The sequence below is a fragment of the Prionailurus viverrinus genome, chromosome A2 (assembly GCF_022837055.1).
Source record: "Prionailurus viverrinus isolate Anna chromosome A2, UM_Priviv_1.0, whole genome shotgun sequence".
NCBI lineage: Eukaryota > Metazoa > Chordata > Mammalia > Carnivora > Felidae > Prionailurus > Prionailurus viverrinus.
In genome coordinates this window covers 139,428,176-139,446,022 of record NC_062562.1, presented here as the reverse complement: position 1 = coordinate 139,446,022, position 17,847 = coordinate 139,428,176, and the positions used below count along the sequence as shown (strand labels likewise).

Sequence of the window (17,847 nt, the reverse complement as noted above, 5' to 3'; positions counted from 1 at the left end):
CTAAGTCTTAACTTTTTGCAAACAGAATAGGAACTCAAAGGGTGTTATATTTTTTTGTGTGTGGAATAAATAAATAAACACATAGTCTCCTACAGTGTAAAATCTGTGCTGCAACAGCATGGCCAAGCTTCAAATTGCTAGACGAAAACTTAAAATGCCATGCTGTCTACTGTGGGTGCAGGCTCTCACTTCCCTGAGATGCAGCTCCATTTGTCCTACAAAATTATATGTAAAAAATATAACATAGAAAAAATATAACATATCCAGAAGAACCAATGCAGTGTCAGTAACTTTGGGTAGCCATAAAAATCTGAGGACCAAAATGAATTCTGATAGTCACCTTAAGGCTGAAAAACAGGATCCAAGAAACCTTTAGTGGTCATTTCCCTAGTCAGTCCAATGACTGCCTTCTGGTTTACCAAGGGGGCCATTTGAGAAAGAACAAGAGATCCCGTGTCTGGCAAAATGATCAGATGAGACATTGCAGTTTTTTCTTCCATTGCACTTTCAGCAGAAGCTCCTAAGATCTAGAGCAAACAACAGGAGCCAAGTAACTTCATACTCCAAAACAATGTATGCAAAACTTGAAAAAGTATAGACAAAATCCAGTTTTGCAAACCTTTGTCTCATTAAAAGAGTAGGGAAATGAAGACGAAGGAAGAGAGAGATTTTCCATGTGAGTTGTTCAGATGATTGACAGTCTTTCTACCTCATAAGGAATTGCTTTACCCTTGCTTCAAGCCAAATGAGAGGGGCCTTCGAGAGACCAACTTTAAGAAGTGGACATGTGTCCTTTAGGGTTTGGGGATCATTAGAATTGGTATGAGACACTGTGGCTATAGATGAGCTTTAAGATGGCCGGGAGAATGAGAGAGCAAGAGTGAGACCAAGAGCAAGAAAGAGTGAAAGAGAGAGAGGGCTGTATTGGCAGCTAACTCTATTTCTAGCAACAGCAGAGCAAGTGTGCATGAGTGTTTCTGGTGGATCAAAGGTGGGCAACAGTATCGCAAGCCTAGTGCTATTTTGAATAGTTTTCAGGAGGGTGCCTGGAGTGGCAAGGTGACCCACAACAGAGGGAGGGACAATTGGAAATCAAGGGGCCCAGGTATTGCCTCTATCAAGGAAGGCATAGTCAGAGGGCCCCAGTGGGAAGGAGGGTCTTCAAGGAAGTCTACAAAAGCACTTTAACAAGAATTAGCATGCCCTACCCAGAAAGCACATCAATGGGTTATGCTTACACCAGTCAAGTAAGACTTTCATTGTCCTTAACATCTCCCTAACCTGACCCAGTGACGAAAGGGGTGAGAGAAAGAGGAAAGAAAGCTCTTATACCCTCTCTCCTCCTTTGGGCTTTGAGACCCAAGAGGGCCTGAGCTGGGGGAAGGAAATTACTTCATGTGGTTATAACAGGGCTGGGCAATTTTAGTACTGAACTGTCATTCTTCTTACGCCTGAAAATAATTTTTCATTCTTATTATCTGAAAGTGGTTTTAAAGTTATGGGACTTACTAAGATTTTATTCAAGTGATATAAAGAGGAAATAATCACAGAGTTTGAAAAAATGGTGGGGCGGAAGGGAGGTTAAAATTATTCTCTGCTATCACCTTATCAGTTTAGCCTAATACATTACTGACTGCAAATGAAATAATTTTCACCACGGGGTGTTGGGGACTACTCAAAACACAGGCCCACCTGTTTAATGCAGTAGATAAACCAATGGAGGAAGGTCGTTCATTAGTTTAGCACATTAAGTTGTCTTGATTTTCATGCTCCACTAAAGACATTTTATACCTTCTTTGGCCACAATTTCCTATGGGAAGGTTGAGAGTCTGTTAGTCAAGGCAAGTGCTCTCCACGTTTCCATCTTCCTGCTCTCATTGACCAGTGATCCTAGTTTTTAAATGTCTACATAAAAACTAATTCTTTTTTAACATCTTATTTTGTGGAGTCTCAAGTTGTGATTGCTAAATGCTCTGGCTGAGTAATGGTGAATACATCATTTAATCTCCTCCGGACATAGTTTTTTAATACAAAATAAGACTCAGAATATAATTAAAGATACAATGAGAAATCTAACCAATCAAAAGATACAATAAATAAAGAGCCAGCGTAAATACCTCATGGAAATGACATCCACACGTCCCCTGCAAAAACTCTTTGTATCGCCCCATCGTTATAGTAAATGTGTCAACCACTTCATAGCCATATGTCTTTGCAGCATCCAGAATAATCAAATTTTCTTTCCATAAGTTCTGAACTTCACTCTGTATTGCAAAAGAGAAGAATGAGAATTTTTATTGAGGATTGTTTTATGATTTAATAACTCAGGTAGAAATCATGTAAATATCGTCTTTTTTACAGATAGATCCCACTGCAGGAAAAAGACTTAATTTCACATGCATTTTTTTAAATTTTATTTTAGAGAGAGAGAGAGAGAGAGAGAGAGAGAGAGAGGGGGGTAGTGGTAGAGGGAGAGAGAGAATCTTAAGCAGGCTCCACTCTCAGCATGGAGCCCCATGCAGAGTATCGTGATCTGAGCCAAAATGAAGAGGCAGAGGCTCAAATGACTGAGCCACCCAGGTGCCCTTCACATTCATTTCTTAAGTAAAGATGTGTTATCAGTTTTTTTATTCAAAATATAAATATAAACATTTATGTATATATAAAACACCAACACATAAATATCTATAATGACACACAGTTTGGAACTTTTCCTTCTATGCAAATTAGTTTTATTTCCCACAAACATCCATTGAAATATTTAAAAGTCTTACTTTAAAAGTCAAAATTTGAAAATCACAAAGGCTGTCTCCATCTATTTGGACTTTTATTCATTTAGTCATTTGAATATTAATTAGTGTCTGTTTTGTGCTTAGCTCTGCTAAGGGACAAGAATACAAGGGAAAAGAAATCACGGCCCCTGGTCTTAAGACATTGTATTCTAACAGGAGAAATAGATTTGTAAACATTTGCTCAGTCCTTTAATGGATTTAAATATGCTGGGCTCTGGGCTAGTCAGAAGAAGGAATAGCTGTGCAGGGGCAGGGGGACAGCTGGACAGTGAGGCTTCAGGAAGAGGATCCAAAGCAGAGTGAGGTTTGCCTATTGGATGGAGGTGGGGGCACCAGAGAAGAGGAGTGTGCTTCAGGGGGGCAGCAGAATTGAGTGAAATTTCCAGCCGCTGCTTTTTTGGATCATATTCTTCCCTCCCTCCCAACCATGTCCAAAGCAACGATGGTGCTTGGCAGAAAGTCTAATTCAGATCCAATGCTGAGAAGAGGCACCCTGCACTAACTACTCTAACTCTGAGATTCCTCATCAGCCTGGTTAGGATTTTCTTAGACTGACCTGTAGTCTGAGACTCTTCCTACCTCATCCATCCTTCCACTCCCTTCATATCAGACACATTACAGCCAACCACAGTGCCCAATGCATAGTAGACACTCAAAAAAATATTTGGTGCAAGATTGAGGGATATGCACTGGGTGCTATCCCCTGAAACTCTTCCTGCCTACTTGGCACCCTTCCCTTTATCCTTTCCAGACATTCTCCTTAATAAATCCCCTTATTTTGCTAATCTTGTCTGCTGTCTGTTTCTTAGAAAACCCAAACTGACAGAGGGAGGAGATTGCTCTTGCCTTTTCTAAAGGACAAAAATGCTGTTCATTTTCCCGGTGAAAAAGTGAATCACTTGCATTTGTTGATCAGGCTGCAAAGTAACAGAAGCAGTACACATAGGTCTAATTTTCTGTCTTCTCCACTGTGCTAGCATACCTAATCTTTATGTGACATCATTTCCCCCAAAATAAAAGTAGTGAACAGAAAAAATTCCCACTGAAGGAATCTAGAGCAAAGAAGCACATGTGAATTTCGTCTGTGCCATCATGTGAACCATGATGCTCAATATTGTTTGCAGGCTTCTTCTTGTCCAGTTACAAGTATTTTCTCAACTTTAATATGTCTGATTATGAAAGGTATATGGAACTTTACAGTAAGCAGTTTCTTTTTTTTTTTCTTTTTTTAAAAAAAATTTTTTTTCAATGTTTATTTATTTTTGGGACAGAGAGAGACAGAGCATGAACAGGGGAGGGGCAGAGAGAGAGGGAGACACAGAATCGGAAACAAGCTCCAGGCTCCGAGCCATCAGCCCAGAGCCTGACGCGGGGCTTGAACTCACAGACCGTGAGATCGTGACCTGGCTGAAGTCGGACGCTTAACCGACTGCACCACCCAGGCGCCCCTACAGTAAGCAGTTTCTTAAGACAGTTTTCTAGAGAAAGGTTGGTTCTCTGGGAAATAGATTCTGAGATGGGAATTTGCATAACAGTAGAGTGCTTTGGGGGATCAAACACTTATAAGGAAGTGATGTAGCTCCAACAGAGGCTTTTTGTGCATCCCCCTGGGAGTTTTAGAGCTGGCATGGTCCCTCCAGGATGGCCCAATTGGGGAAAGAGGACTGAATCTTGGTACTCCTGCACTGGCAAGTTGGGGCTCTGCAGAGAAAGGCAGTACTGTCAGCAGTCAGGTGTGAGTCCTTACTGGGTCACACTCCCAGTGGCCCAGTTGAATGAATATTTCAGCCTTGAAGGGGCGATCTGGGAGCAGCTAAATCATATGAAGTATCACTCACTCCTTGCATGGGGTATTTTTTTGAAAATCTACCATCTGCTGAGAATTGGGTTTTGCATTTGGGGTTCCAGAGTGAGCAATGCAGCCCTCCCTCCCCAGTCCTTGCTCTCACAGAGGTTAGTCTAGCAGGGGAGACAGACAACCAAGGATTGTATCTGTTGAGCGACATGAATAAAGTCACAAGACATTATTATAGGAGCTCATAGCAGGAGTAGCCAATTGAGTCTAGTGCATCAGTTAAGTCTGCCCCATGGTAAACTAACACTGGAAGGGTGACTGGAAGTTGTTCAGGTGAGGAGTTGGTGAGAGGTGGGCTCCATGAGGAAGGAACAGTGATTTCAAACACCTGGAAGTGTCTGAGAGCATGGTGTGCTTGAGAAACTGAAAGTTTCCCAGTAGGACTGAGCTCAGTAGTGGTGTGTGTGTGTGTGTGTGTGTGTGTGCACGTTTGTGTATATGTAGGGATGAGTCCACAGAGGAAGGCAGAGGCAAGCTCGTGAATGGCCATGGAAGCCTATGATTGAGTTCACCCTTATTTTCTGCCTCCACTTGATATTATCCCTTTCTCTTTCATTCTATTCTTTCCTTTCCATTTCTCCCCTCCTTTTGCCTTCATTCAGTTTGAAAAGACTGATGAGGACCATCAAAGCCCTGGTGGGAAGCATAGTATTTAACACAGGATCTGGCACAAAGCAAGTGCTGTAGAAAAGTTTGCTATCTGCTGAGATGAACTGATTCAGAGTTAGGAACCTACATATAAGTAGGGGCCCTAAGTACTCCAGTTTTGGCAAGGAGGAAAGTGGGGCTCAGATAAGAATTCTCAAGAATCAACTGTAACCTTGACTATAGCCTTCAAATAACATTAAAGGAGATTTAACTCAAAACCCACAGCAAAAATTATCAAAGGAGCCCTCGTCTAATCCCTCACAGTCTCCAATCCTTCAGCTACCCAACATGCAAACTACCTGCACTCATTTTAAGTGACCCTAACTTCCCCACACTAACTCCAAGAAGCTGAATTTGGAGGCTTGACTTGGGCCACTTTCTACCAGTTCTGTTTTTGCATCACAGATCTAGCATCTTGGCAGGCGAGGTGGCAAGAAGGGAGAGGGGGCTGTGTAATCCGCACTGGGGAGAGCTAGGAGAGCTCAACATTATTATACAAAAATAAATCTCACTCAGTTTACACAGTACACGGACAGCTTCCTGTCTCCCCAATTCCTAGTTCTCCCCTGAGCTCCCTGAAGCAGCTGCACACAAACCTGCCTGCCAGTGAACTCTCCTCACTTGAACAAGAGCAGCTGGTTCTCTTGCCTACAGATGTTGCCTTTTCTTTTCTTAGACTTCTATTCAGTGTTGAGACTAATTTACTCTTTTCGAGAAGAACTGGTCAGAGGCTTCTAACTCCTCCCACTTATGAATATCCAAGGAAAGGAAAAACTAATGATACTACTTCAAAGACTTTTTTTTTTTTGAAAAGCAATCAGTCAGAAATCATCTTCAAAAAAGCCACTCTTCCCCAAAGTACTCATTGATACTGACAATTTCATTTGTGGTTCCAGCATGAGTCTTTAAAGGTGTATGAAACATTAGTGGGGTAAGGGGATACTTAAAGCCTAGTCTCTCTCATCTACCCCCCAGTTCTTTGTCTTTTTCATAGCTCAGCATCCCTTTTCTTCTCTTATGAGCTCAAAGCATCCACAATGTATTCATGTGATATGGTCTCCTTATTTCCCGGAGTAATTATAACTGGTTTGAAATCATAATCCTTAACTATATTATCCTCCTTTGATTTTTATGAAGGCCGCTGAGTATTGCGTAGTGTCTTGTGGGTTCTTTTTCAGACACCAGCAAAGATTCTTATAAGAACCACAAAGTTCACATAGCCTGGAGGGAATGGGCCTACCTGTGTCAAGAAATGCAGTCCATCCACTGGGAGATGAAATCCAATTCCCAAAGTTTTGATGATCACAAGGATATTGAGTAAATTTTCCCTGTGAATCAGAATTCTGAGGTCATAAACTTTGATTACATTTCTAGATGTTTGTGCTTACATAAACAAATACACTGGAATTCTTCTAGAATGTGATAATTAGCTTATAAGACTAAATTCTCATTTTATAAATATGATACATTTTAGGGTGTTTTTTTTTTTGTGGGTAGAGTTTTATGTGCCATTGGGCATGTTTTTACCCATAGTAAATTCAAATTTGGATAATGAAATGCCATCCAGTGATTGGATACGAAAGTATTTTGAAACATTTTAAACTAGACTTCAAGTATGTTATTCTAAATTACAAACTGCTCTTTAGATAAAATCTCGATGAAATTTAGTCACATTAAGGGTGACTTTTCTTTTTAACTTAGGATACTAATGACAGTTATTACTTCAGAAACCTACCTCTTCAAAACCTTGTGAATAATTTGTAGGTGATTGGAATTAAGCCACTGAACACCACCAACGACCAATACGGTCTGGCCTGTATTCTCCAGGGGACGTGATCTGAAATCCAGGAAGGAAAACAACACATGTTGCCTTGAAACAGATGGCAAACATTTTAACAGCAGTGCCTCACATTTCACTGAACCATATCTAGCATCCTGATCACAGGACCCCCTTGTCGTTTCCAACTCATTTTCAGCCATATTACTTGGCATTTAAGCTTTTCAGCACATTTGATATACAGTGAGCCATTATGACCGCTAGTAAAACATCAGCACATTATGGCATTGTGCCATACATAAGAGTTCCATTGTACCTTTGCAAGAGATGTTCAAGTGCTTTTTCAAATGTTGGTCTCAACGAAGGGCTTATCCAGAACTGGGGATAGTAGGAATAACTGACCAAAGTCTTCCCACCATTGACATTGTGGTAGAATTTTGTGCCATGGACCTTCTGCCATTCTTGCAAGGTTTCATTTAGTCTTTCGATCAGATAGTACATTATTCCTCTATTGGTTGAATCTCCAATGAAAAGAATCTGTAAATTAAAGAAAAATATTTGCTTTCAAACCTGATGTTTACAGGATGAGAGATAATATAAAATAAGTGATTTCTTGAGGACTCATAAAACCACAAGTCTAATTCTTTGAAGGAGAGCCCTTTCAACTGTTAGAAATGACATCCATCATATTCTCCCCCAAGCCTGTTCATTTTCCTCTCTTCCACACTCCTAGCAATGATATCAGTCACTGACCTGCTAACTCATGTTTAAAGCTTTTTGCTTTACACTACCTTCAGGTTCTCCTCCTCCTTTACGCTGTTTGCCTTCCCATTTAATTAGCTTCACAAATTTTATTGATTCAAATAGGTATGAACTATTTTAGTGCTGTAAGAACACTTAGAGATTTTTCTAACCTCTTTGTTTTATAGATGAGAAAACTGGGGATCTGCAGAGGTTAAAAATCTCAGTAAAAGTCATGCCACTACTTGAGTAAAGAGCCACAGAACCTGGAACATGAGTTTCTGAACAGTCGTCTATGTCTCCAGGAGCAGATCCCAGCACCACTGGCCCTCAAACACTCATACTCATCACCTCTTCCACATCCCCTCCCAGTGTGGCTCTGCTGCAGGCTCCCATTAACTCAAATCTGTGCTAGTGGCCACCCTTGAATTCATTCTACACACACAGTACTACAGGGATAAATTTCCAAATGCCTACTTCTGGTCATGGTACTTTCATGCTCAAAAACCTTATCAGGTCTCCATTTTCTATAAAATTAAGCCTAGTTACTTAGGTTCAGCCAACATTTGCTAAATTTTTGTTGCATATCAGACTTTGCTGAGTGGAGATTTCACACAGAGTACTCACTTCTAATCTTCATAATTGTGAGGTCTGAGTCATTATTCCTATTCCACAGATGAGGAATTTGAGGCTCAAGGAGATTGAGGTCATAAATCTAGTAAGTGGGGAACACAGGACTCAAGCCTAGGCCCTTTAACTCCAAGTGCAAGATCACTGGCCCCATCCTCTCAATGCTTTCCGTCATGTAAGATTCCTACTTTTTCACTGAACATGATTTGCACTCCACAACATCTGTTTCTCCTTGTACTAATCTGTCTAGAAAGCTCCTCCCTCTGCCACCCCACCTGTGTAAACGCTACACAACCTCCAGACCCGAAACAAACGTGTCTCGTAGTAGGTCTTGCCCAATGCTCCAGCTTGTCCAATGACCTTGTCTGTCCTCTGTGATTTCATTACATTTTTAATTTCCATGACAGATGTTATCAAAGACTACATGAAACTATGGCTATTTGTGTCTGTGTCTTTTTTTCTCATATCATATCAAGAAGTATTTGAGGTCAGAGCCAGGGTTAATTTCTAAATTCTAATTTCCCCCATACTACCATGCATGCACTTTAAAAATATTTATTGAATTGAAAGTCAAAACGACTTTTGTTAGAGACAATCCTTTTTAAGGTCTTTGAACAGGTTTATTTCATTCTTCACTTTTCTCTCTCTGTATTGAGATTTCTCTTTCTGTTAGCCATGTACATATTTTCCTCTGATTTCAACAGCAGTCATTGCTATCACTTCTCAGGCACGACTGCATTTGTCCATGCACAGCAAATTAGGTGAGAATCTGCAAAAGTTTGTCCTTTCCATGGTAAATGTACTCAATTAGCTGTGTGAAGAAATGCCAGAACGTCTCTGATTTGCCCTCAGATCAAACACCATAAGCATCATCAAGTTGAACTGAATAACATAAGATGCCAAGGCCCCAGTCACCGATCCTCTTGGTCAAGTTCTATTTGGGGCAATAAAATTCCAGTATGATTAAATAACTTGTGAAATCATTTGAAATTCTTACTTTGACCTGTAACTATTTGTATTTCTGGTCCAGATTTCTGATTTTTAAAAGGGGAATTGTGAATAATCAGGAAGGCTCTTAATTTCAGACACAGAACTAGTAATTTTCCAACACCATCTGTATTAGTTTGCTGGAGCCCCCATAACAGAGTACCACAGGCTCGGTGGTTTATGCAACAGAAATCCATTTTCTCATGATTCTGCCGTCAAATGCTCTTCCACTGAGCTATACCCCCCATTTTCTCATGATTCTGGAGGCTAGAAGTCCAAGATCAAGGTATTTATATGGTTGATTTCTTCCGAGGGCCTTTCTCCTTGCCTTGTAGATGCCATCTACTCTCTGTGTCTTCACATGGTCTTTCCTCTCTGTGTCTGTGTCCTAATCTCCTCTTTTTTTTTTTAACGTTTATTTATTTTTGAGACAGAGAGAGACAGAGCATGAATGGGGGAGGGTCAGAGAGAAAGGGAGACACAGAATCCAAAACAGGCTCCAGGCTCTGAGCGGTCAGCACAGAGCCCGATGCAGGGCTCGAACTCACGGACTGCGAGATCATGACCTGAGCTGAAGTTGGATGCTTAACCAACTGAGCCACCCAGGCGCCCCTAATCTCCTCTTCTTGTGAGGACACCACTCACATTCGATGAAGGCCCACCCATAAGACCTTATTTTACCTTCATTGCCTCTTTAAAGGCCCTACTTTCAAACACAGTCATATTCTGAGGTATTGGGAATTAGGACTTCAACATATGAATTTGGTTGGGTGGGAGCACATTTCAGCTCTTAATACCAGTAAAAGGCCTTTAATATCAGCTTTTTAAAAAAAGTTTTAAAATTTATTTTGAGAGAGAGAGAGGAAGAGAGAGTGCCTGCGTGAGCAGCGGAGGGGCAGAGAGAAGGAGAGAGAGAATCCCCAGCAGCCTCCTCTCTGCCAGTGCAGAGCCCAACCCGGGACTTAATCCTATGAACCAGATCATGACCTGAACTGAAATCAAGAGTTGGGTATTTAAACAACTGAGCCACCCCAGCACCCCAAGATCAGCTTTTAAACTAAACTGCCACTACAAGTTTTCCCAAAAGTTTCTTTTCAGTATAATATGAAGTTGCAATCCCTCCTATGGATCTCCAGGCAGCCAGTAAGGTCACTGGGTGTCTGTATTGTGGGTTACAGAGAGAGATATAGAGGTTTAGGAAAATCAAAGTAGCTGCACGCTATTGAGAGAAGCACATCTCTAGATAGTTGGTCTTTTCTGTGGGATTATACAAAGATAGAGCCCACCAAAAATGTTAGAGGCAAAAAGAGTTAAGGGTCAAAATTCTTAGGTATGGTTATTTATTAACTAGGCAATTTTAGACAAATTATATGATCCCTCCAAAGGTTCATTCTCTTATGAGTAAAATGGGGAAAATAATAGCACCACTTTTGAGGACCTCAATGAGATTTTAATACCTGTCTTGTTCCTGGCACACAGGAAGCATACAAAGTGAGCTAGCATTAAGGCATAGGAAGGGCACGGAGCACTTTTGAATGTATTTAGTGTGACTTGCAGTGCACTGATAGCCCCTGTAAATTCATTAACTTGTTTAGAGAAAATTTCAGAGAAGATGGGGAATGTCTAAATCACAGCAGTCTCTCTCTTGCCCTACTAACCTTGCTATAGGTCCCCCAGCAGGACGCAGAGGGTTGCTGGTGAAACTCGAGTCCCTCACATCTCCATCCCTTCGTAGTGACCAACAAAAGGTGCATGGATGGGGGGGAGGAAGCCTCACCACCATCCTCTGCAAAACAAGTTCTAAGTTACAAATATCTAGGGGCAGTTGGGTGGTTCAGTCGGTTAAACGTTTGATTCATGGTTTCAGCTCAGGTCATGATCTCACAGTTCCTGAGTTTGAGCTCCATGTTGGGCTCTGAGCTGACAGTGTGGAGCCTGCTTGGGATTCTGTCTCCCTCTCTCACTGCCCTTCCCCGGCTTTCTCTCTCTCTCTGTCTCTCTCAAAAATAAATAAATGAACATTACCAAAAAATGAACTGCAAATATCTAGACAGCATTTTTCAAGTCTAATGGACACTACTCTGGGAAGAATATTTTCTAGAGAATTATTTTCTCCCATTGCCTTTCTATTCATGACAAATTCAAATGATTAAATTGTAATGAAAATGAAAATACAGTTGTGATTTTAAGATTGCCTGTGCTGTAGGGGAAGCAGTTTTTGTAAAACGTTGATTGGTATTCCTACCTAAAAGATTTCTAACTTGAAAAGGTCAGCTCTTTTAAGTATACATACACAATTTAAAAATAACATCAGGAAATGGAGTGGTTTTTCTTCAGTTACATGGCTAATATTCAATCTTTATATGTTTTATTTTATTTTTTTAAATGTTTTATTTTATAAATATATTTTATTTAAGTGTTAGATATTTTATTGTTTAAATGTTTATTTATTTATTTTTGAGAGAGAGAAAGCACAAGTGTACGTATGCTGGCAGGGGAAGGGGCAGGGAGAGAAGAGAGAGAGAATTACAAGCAGGCTCCTGCACGTGAGCCCAATGTGGGTCTTGATCTCACAAACTATGAGATCATGACCTAAGCTGAAATCAAGAGTCAGATGCTTAACCGACTGAGTCACCCAGGCGCCCCCAATCTTTATATCTGTTATATCATCCAATTCAAGAATTTTTAAAAATAAAATTTGTAGATTATTTGTTTTAAAGGTCAACTTTAAAAGGGCTAAATCATCAAAACAGATATTCGTAACAGGTCGTACAATTTTCAAATAACTCTTCTGTCCCATGAATATTATTGCCGCACACTAGCACGCACAGGTATTGATTGGCATAGGCAATTGAAGAAAATAAATGTGATCATTAAGTACAAATAACCAGTAAGCAATTATAAAAATAATCCATGTCGGCAATAGAACATCAAAATAGCTAATTTTTCCCCTACCAATTTAGCAAAGATTTTAAAAGCACCAACAATCTTATGATCTCAGGGAAATGAACCCTCTCCTTCAGACTATGTAAGGATCACGAGGGAGAGTTTTTATCTTCTTTCCTTTCAACTGTTGAATCCCAAGCTTCAGAAGAGTGCCTGGCATAAAAGTCGGTTCTCATGTGTTAAATGGATGAATGGAAACCGCTGTTGTGTGTATAAGTTGGCAATTTTTAAGGAATTCCACTTCTAGGAAATCTTTAAGGATGTCTATTAAAATATATTTTAAAAGAAAAATAAACTGGAAGCAGTATAAATGTCTGCCAGATTGCTTATATTAAAGTATAATCATACACTTAAATTCTTTTCCTCTTTTAACAATGATATCGTAATATGGATACATTGTAATGGGGAAGATTTCAGTTAACTTTTATAAAAAGCTAACTACAATCACAATATAAATAATGATTGCAATTTTTTTGGTAAAAAGCATGTGGATGTGTACCAAAGGTCCTGGAAAGTTAACTGTGGTTAGTTTGCAAAGGGAGATACAACAGTGTATTCTATTATCTAAAATGAACATATATTGACTTTTTATGACAATAATGAAACAACACAAAGGCAGCAACAGTGGCAGCAATAACAGTAAGTGCATTTTCATCTTAAAAACATTTTGAAAATTCCCATAAAAACAACCAGCTTAAACTTTTGTGGAACAATGGCTTAAGCATTGGTTCAATAAACCCAACACAGGAATCACGTGAATCAGATTTCGGATTCCAGTAGCAATCTTATTCCAAGATTGAATGGCATTTTCCCATGCAGCATCTCTTTTTGGGTTCTGCAGTGCAAGAGGAGAGCCTGCCTCCATCAAGGTGGGCTCTGGAGAGGAGCAGAAGCATCTGTGCCTGGATGTGTGCTGAGAGGCTGGACCTCAGTGCATCAGTGGGTGACAAAGACGTGTTCAGAGGACTTTTGTAACTTTTCTATTCCCGAGACTCAGCAGGAAGTGTGTCACTGAAAAGTTTACAGGGGCTGGCATCTTCCCACTCTTTTTCATACCACCATGGACCAGAGGACCTAGAAGCACATCATGTTCCTAGGCTCTGTTAAAGCCTGGGACTTTTTTTTTTTTTTAAATCATCTCATTAAAAACACACGACATGGTTTAATTGTCTTTATCTTCATTTCTTTATTATCTAGTCCTTATATTAGGTGGGACGGGCTATGTGCTATAACAAATAGAACCCTGAGAGTTATAATTGCCTGAACACAAATGAAGTTTATTTCTCCCTCAGGAAAACAGTTCAGGTGGTTTGAGGCAGGTGTATGTGTGGGGTGGGGCAGGGTCCCAGGATGTTTAGACTGTGCCTGCTTCAATTATGGCTTCAAAGACCTTTGTGGGCATCCATATCCAGCTGAAAGGAGGAGTAAAGAGCTGCCAGGTTGTTTATGGGCCCCCCGTGGCAGCTGGGCACATCACTGCTGCTCACACATTCCATTGGTTAGAACTCAGTCCTATGGCAGCACCTAATTTCAAGGGAGACTGAGAAATGTAGTCAAGCTACATTTGCCAGGAAGAGGAGGGAATGAGTTTTATCAACACGTAGCTACCACTTTCTCCTACATACCATCTTCCTGGGGAAAAAACCTAAAACCTAAATTCAAATTTTTCAACATGTGAATTAGCAAAAGTATGAAACATATGAAAAGCTAAATTTATAATCCACATGATGCATAGAAAGACTTCTTAGAAAATCAGTTCCCTGAGACAAATAATAGCAAGAAGTATCATTAGTATCAGTATCAGTATCAATATCAGTATCAGTATTAGTATTACTGAAAATGCAACTAGAACTTGGTAATTTTTGACTGAAACATAAAATAAAATGGTTTTCATTCCCCTCATCGTGAATGAAGGGAACTAACAATGGTGACACTTAAGCATACAGATATTATACATTCCATTGCCTCCCTTTCTGCAGAGTCATCAAAAGTAGCAAGGGCATAGTTAGCAAGCCAAGTTATAAAGAAATGGAAAGAAGAGTATCTGGCTATCTGGGTTGAGTCAATATAAAGGCAGTAGAATGTCTGGAACTTGTTAGCTTTTCAGAGTCTCCTGATCTGTTGAGGCCAAAAAGAATTTGGATATATGGAGAATCAATAGACAAGGAAAAAAATTCTTGATTTAAATAATTTCCCTCCTTTCCTCTTTCCTCCTGCATAGACTTTATCTTCAATGTTCACAGAAATAGGGATATTTCTTCAGAACCAACAGAATGCATGTAGATGTCGAGACAGGACTCAACCCAGCTAACAGGACCTAACTGAAACCTTCCAGGAGGGGAAGTTATATAGGAATGCAATAGAAGCTACTTGCCCATTAATCTAGGCAATGCCTGCTTACTGGAGTGCTCTCTCATTGGTAATTAAGGAAATGACAATGAGGTGAAGGGGCATTTTACTCATTACATACAGTCCAGGGCCAACCATAGCCCATCTATTTAGAAAGCTCCACAGCAATTCTGATGAGCCGTGTGATTGAGCACCACTGCTCCCAGAAGATATTCATTTCTAAACAAAACAAGGGGTCATCCAGTCCTAATATGAAGCTAAGACTGATCAGATGGCTAATGATATTTAGGGCGTGATGAAAATCTAGCTCAGCAAAGCATCTCTCTGTGAAATATAATATGGTTACAAATGTTTTCCAATGATGCATTTTGATTAAATTGGCTGTAGATAACCAACCAAATTGTTCTTTGGGGTCAAGAACAAATGCAAATTGCCATTTAGGCAAATCACCCTCAAATACATGAAATTTGGCCAAAAAAAGGGGGGGGGGATAAACAGCTAAGCAATATCACCTACATGTAGGTGTAGCTGCTCAGAACAAAATTATTTATCTACATTGCTGTTCAATCTGGATTATGGGCATTACGGATAAGCCATCCTTTCCTGGTGAGAGTGAGGTGATTTCCTTCCCTTTTATCCTTCCTTTATATTGAAACTGACAGGCAACAAGAATTGTGTAACTATAATGGAACTCACATATTAGTCAGAACATATTATTATAGCCACACTTAAAAAATTTAAACACCTTTAAGTCCAAGACACTACTTAACTTGCAAATATTACTTAAAGATGTAAGTTACGTTTCCTGTTTTAACAGCTGAAATTAAGTACTTTCAGTAAATACCACCTTTTTGTATTTCCCTTTTTAAATTGCACTCTTCTCTCAGATACTTTATTACTGTTTTAAATTCTGAGCTACGTTTTCAACTGACAAACAAAATAAGGGCATGTTTAATTCAGTTTGGTCCGGCTCCTCTAAGTTTTTTCAATTGTAAGTTGATTATCATATTTCCAAACTATTTCCTATAAATTTCACACTGTGATTACAGAGTTATGCTCTGATAAATTTGTATATGAATGTTCCATTCAGAGCTTATTAAGTAAGAGGTGGGTATCTATTTAGGTAAATGTGTGAGTATAACTGAACACATAGCTGATATTTTTCAATTGATTTTGCTTTGACCCAACACAGTTATACAACACAAAACCTATACATAACACATATGCAAAAACCTATACATGAAATAACTTATATTTGGATAAGTTTAGGGTCTAAAAGGAGTCCCACATTTACTTGCCCTCCATACACAAGCAAGTATGACCTAGAGATGGGGTACAAATGCTTCGAGGAGAAACCTTTTTCCATCTTTTCTCCAGACATCAGCCTCCTGTTTACAACACTGTAGTGAAGGCAAATGATGGACTATAGAAAGTACAGTCCTGCTCACGTGCCACTAAGCACAGTGGGGTTCCTGGTCAAAGTTACTGGAAACTTGAACTCCTTTTTAAGTCTCAACTGATTTGTGTCTTGTCTCTTCTCCACAGGTGGGCATGTATTTCCTAGTATAGCCTTGCATTCATCAGTGTAAAATAGTGTAAAAAGATGTAAAAGGTCGTAATAACAACATAAGGAAATTCAGTTGAGGGAAATGACCACTTAGAGATTCTAAAGAAAGCAGAATGCTAGGAGGCCGAATTTGCCAATACTTCTCACAAGCTCAGTCAAATTCTATGGCATTTAAATCTGATTCTTGGAGAAATATTTTTCCATTTAATGCATCTCCAAAAGCTGAAGTCTGCCTTAATTTGGATTTGAAGTTCTGTTTTATTGTAGCACAACATTTGCACTACCTGCTCATGGCAACAGTGAAACTCAGCTTCTCACTGTAAAAAGTCTGAGTTACAAATTAATTGACAGTCTTCATGTTAGTAAGGCTATTCTACTGTTAGAATTTGCATGTTTAGATATGTCCCCACTTTTACATAATCCAAGAAGCATAAATTGCAATGCACTAAAAAATGAGAAACTTGGACTCCTCTCTTGCACTCCTGATTGGTTCCTGCCCCTCCTCTGTTTCTCTCCAATCTGAGAGAATCAAAGGACCTAGGCTCGAGTGATAGGACTCTCCTGGCAGATTCCTTTTTTTTTCTTTAATTTTTTGAAGTTTGTTTATTTATTTTGAGACGGAGATAGCCTGAGTGGGGGAGGGACAGAGAGAGATAGAGATAGAGAGAGAATCCCAAGCAGGCTCCACGCTTCAGCACAGAGCCCTATGTGGGGCTCAAACTCATGAAACTGTGAGATCATAACCTGAGCTGAAACAGAGAGTCAGATGCTTAACTGACTGAACCACCCAGGTGCCCCTCCCTGCATATTCTTTCAGGGGAAAGAAAGGAAGATCCTTTTTTTTTTTTTTTTCCAGTTCATTTAAACCATTTCAAAGTAACATTTTTGGTAGATTGCCTGTAACTACCACCACCGCCCTCCGTAGGCACTTTCTCTTTTACCAACTTTTCCAGAACCTCAAGTACAGGTCAGGTGCCAGCCTCTGAGCTTCTTTCTACCTGTACAGTTATCACACTATGAGGAAACAATTGCTTCTCTCATGTGTCTCCTTGTACTGGAAATTTAGCTCCCTGGAGGATCATGTTTGTATGCCCCTAGAACAGATTGTTAACTCAACAAAAGCTAGGCTAGTGAATGAACAGTGGAGCATCACAAAAGTTATAAAAAGTATTGTGAGCTTCACTTTAAGCAATCAGGTGGCTAACTTCTACTCTGGTACCATGTTAGGGATAACAGATACTACAAGCTTTCTGATGTGGGGCAGCAGAGTTGATCTGATGGTGTTGATGAATAAAAAATCACTTTGTCTGATGGGATCAGAACTGTAGTTAGTGCAGGCTTCCTGACTGTAGGTCTGAAGTTCCTACCACTCCCTGACCCTGCTATCCTTATGAAGTGAATTTCTGTATAATGTTGCTCAAATAATATGCGTCTGTTGAATGACTGACATAGTAGAAAGTGAGCCCCCCCAAATGTCAGTTTATAAGGGGTTTAAAAAACAAAATATTTATGTGACTTGTTTTTCTGTTTTTGTAAATGGTATGCCTTAACATGT

The 17,847-nt window shown here is 39.8% G+C and overlaps 1 protein-coding gene across 7 annotated transcripts in view; it reads right to left on the bottom strand.

Annotated features, from left to right (window-relative positions):
- Window positions 1-17,847, bottom strand: part of CPED1 (cadherin like and PC-esterase domain containing 1) — a 268,599-nt gene that overhangs the window by 15,947 nt on the left and 234,805 nt on the right. For 6 of the 7 annotated variants that reach the window (XM_047849268.1, XM_047849265.1, XM_047849266.1 and 3 more), the window contains 4 exons: window positions 7,389-7,609; window positions 7,031-7,132; window positions 6,536-6,623; window positions 2,118-2,264 (listed from right to left, as the gene is read on the bottom strand). In XM_047849268.1, coding sequence (XP_047705224.1) covers window positions 2,118-2,264; window positions 6,536-6,623; window positions 7,031-7,132; window positions 7,389-7,609 — 558 coding nt within the window. Of the gene's footprint in view, window positions 1-1,692; window positions 1,811-2,117; window positions 2,265-6,535; window positions 6,624-7,030; window positions 7,133-7,388; window positions 7,610-17,847 lie in introns of all 7 variants that reach the window. The other variant, XR_007150228.1, reaches the window with a different exon arrangement.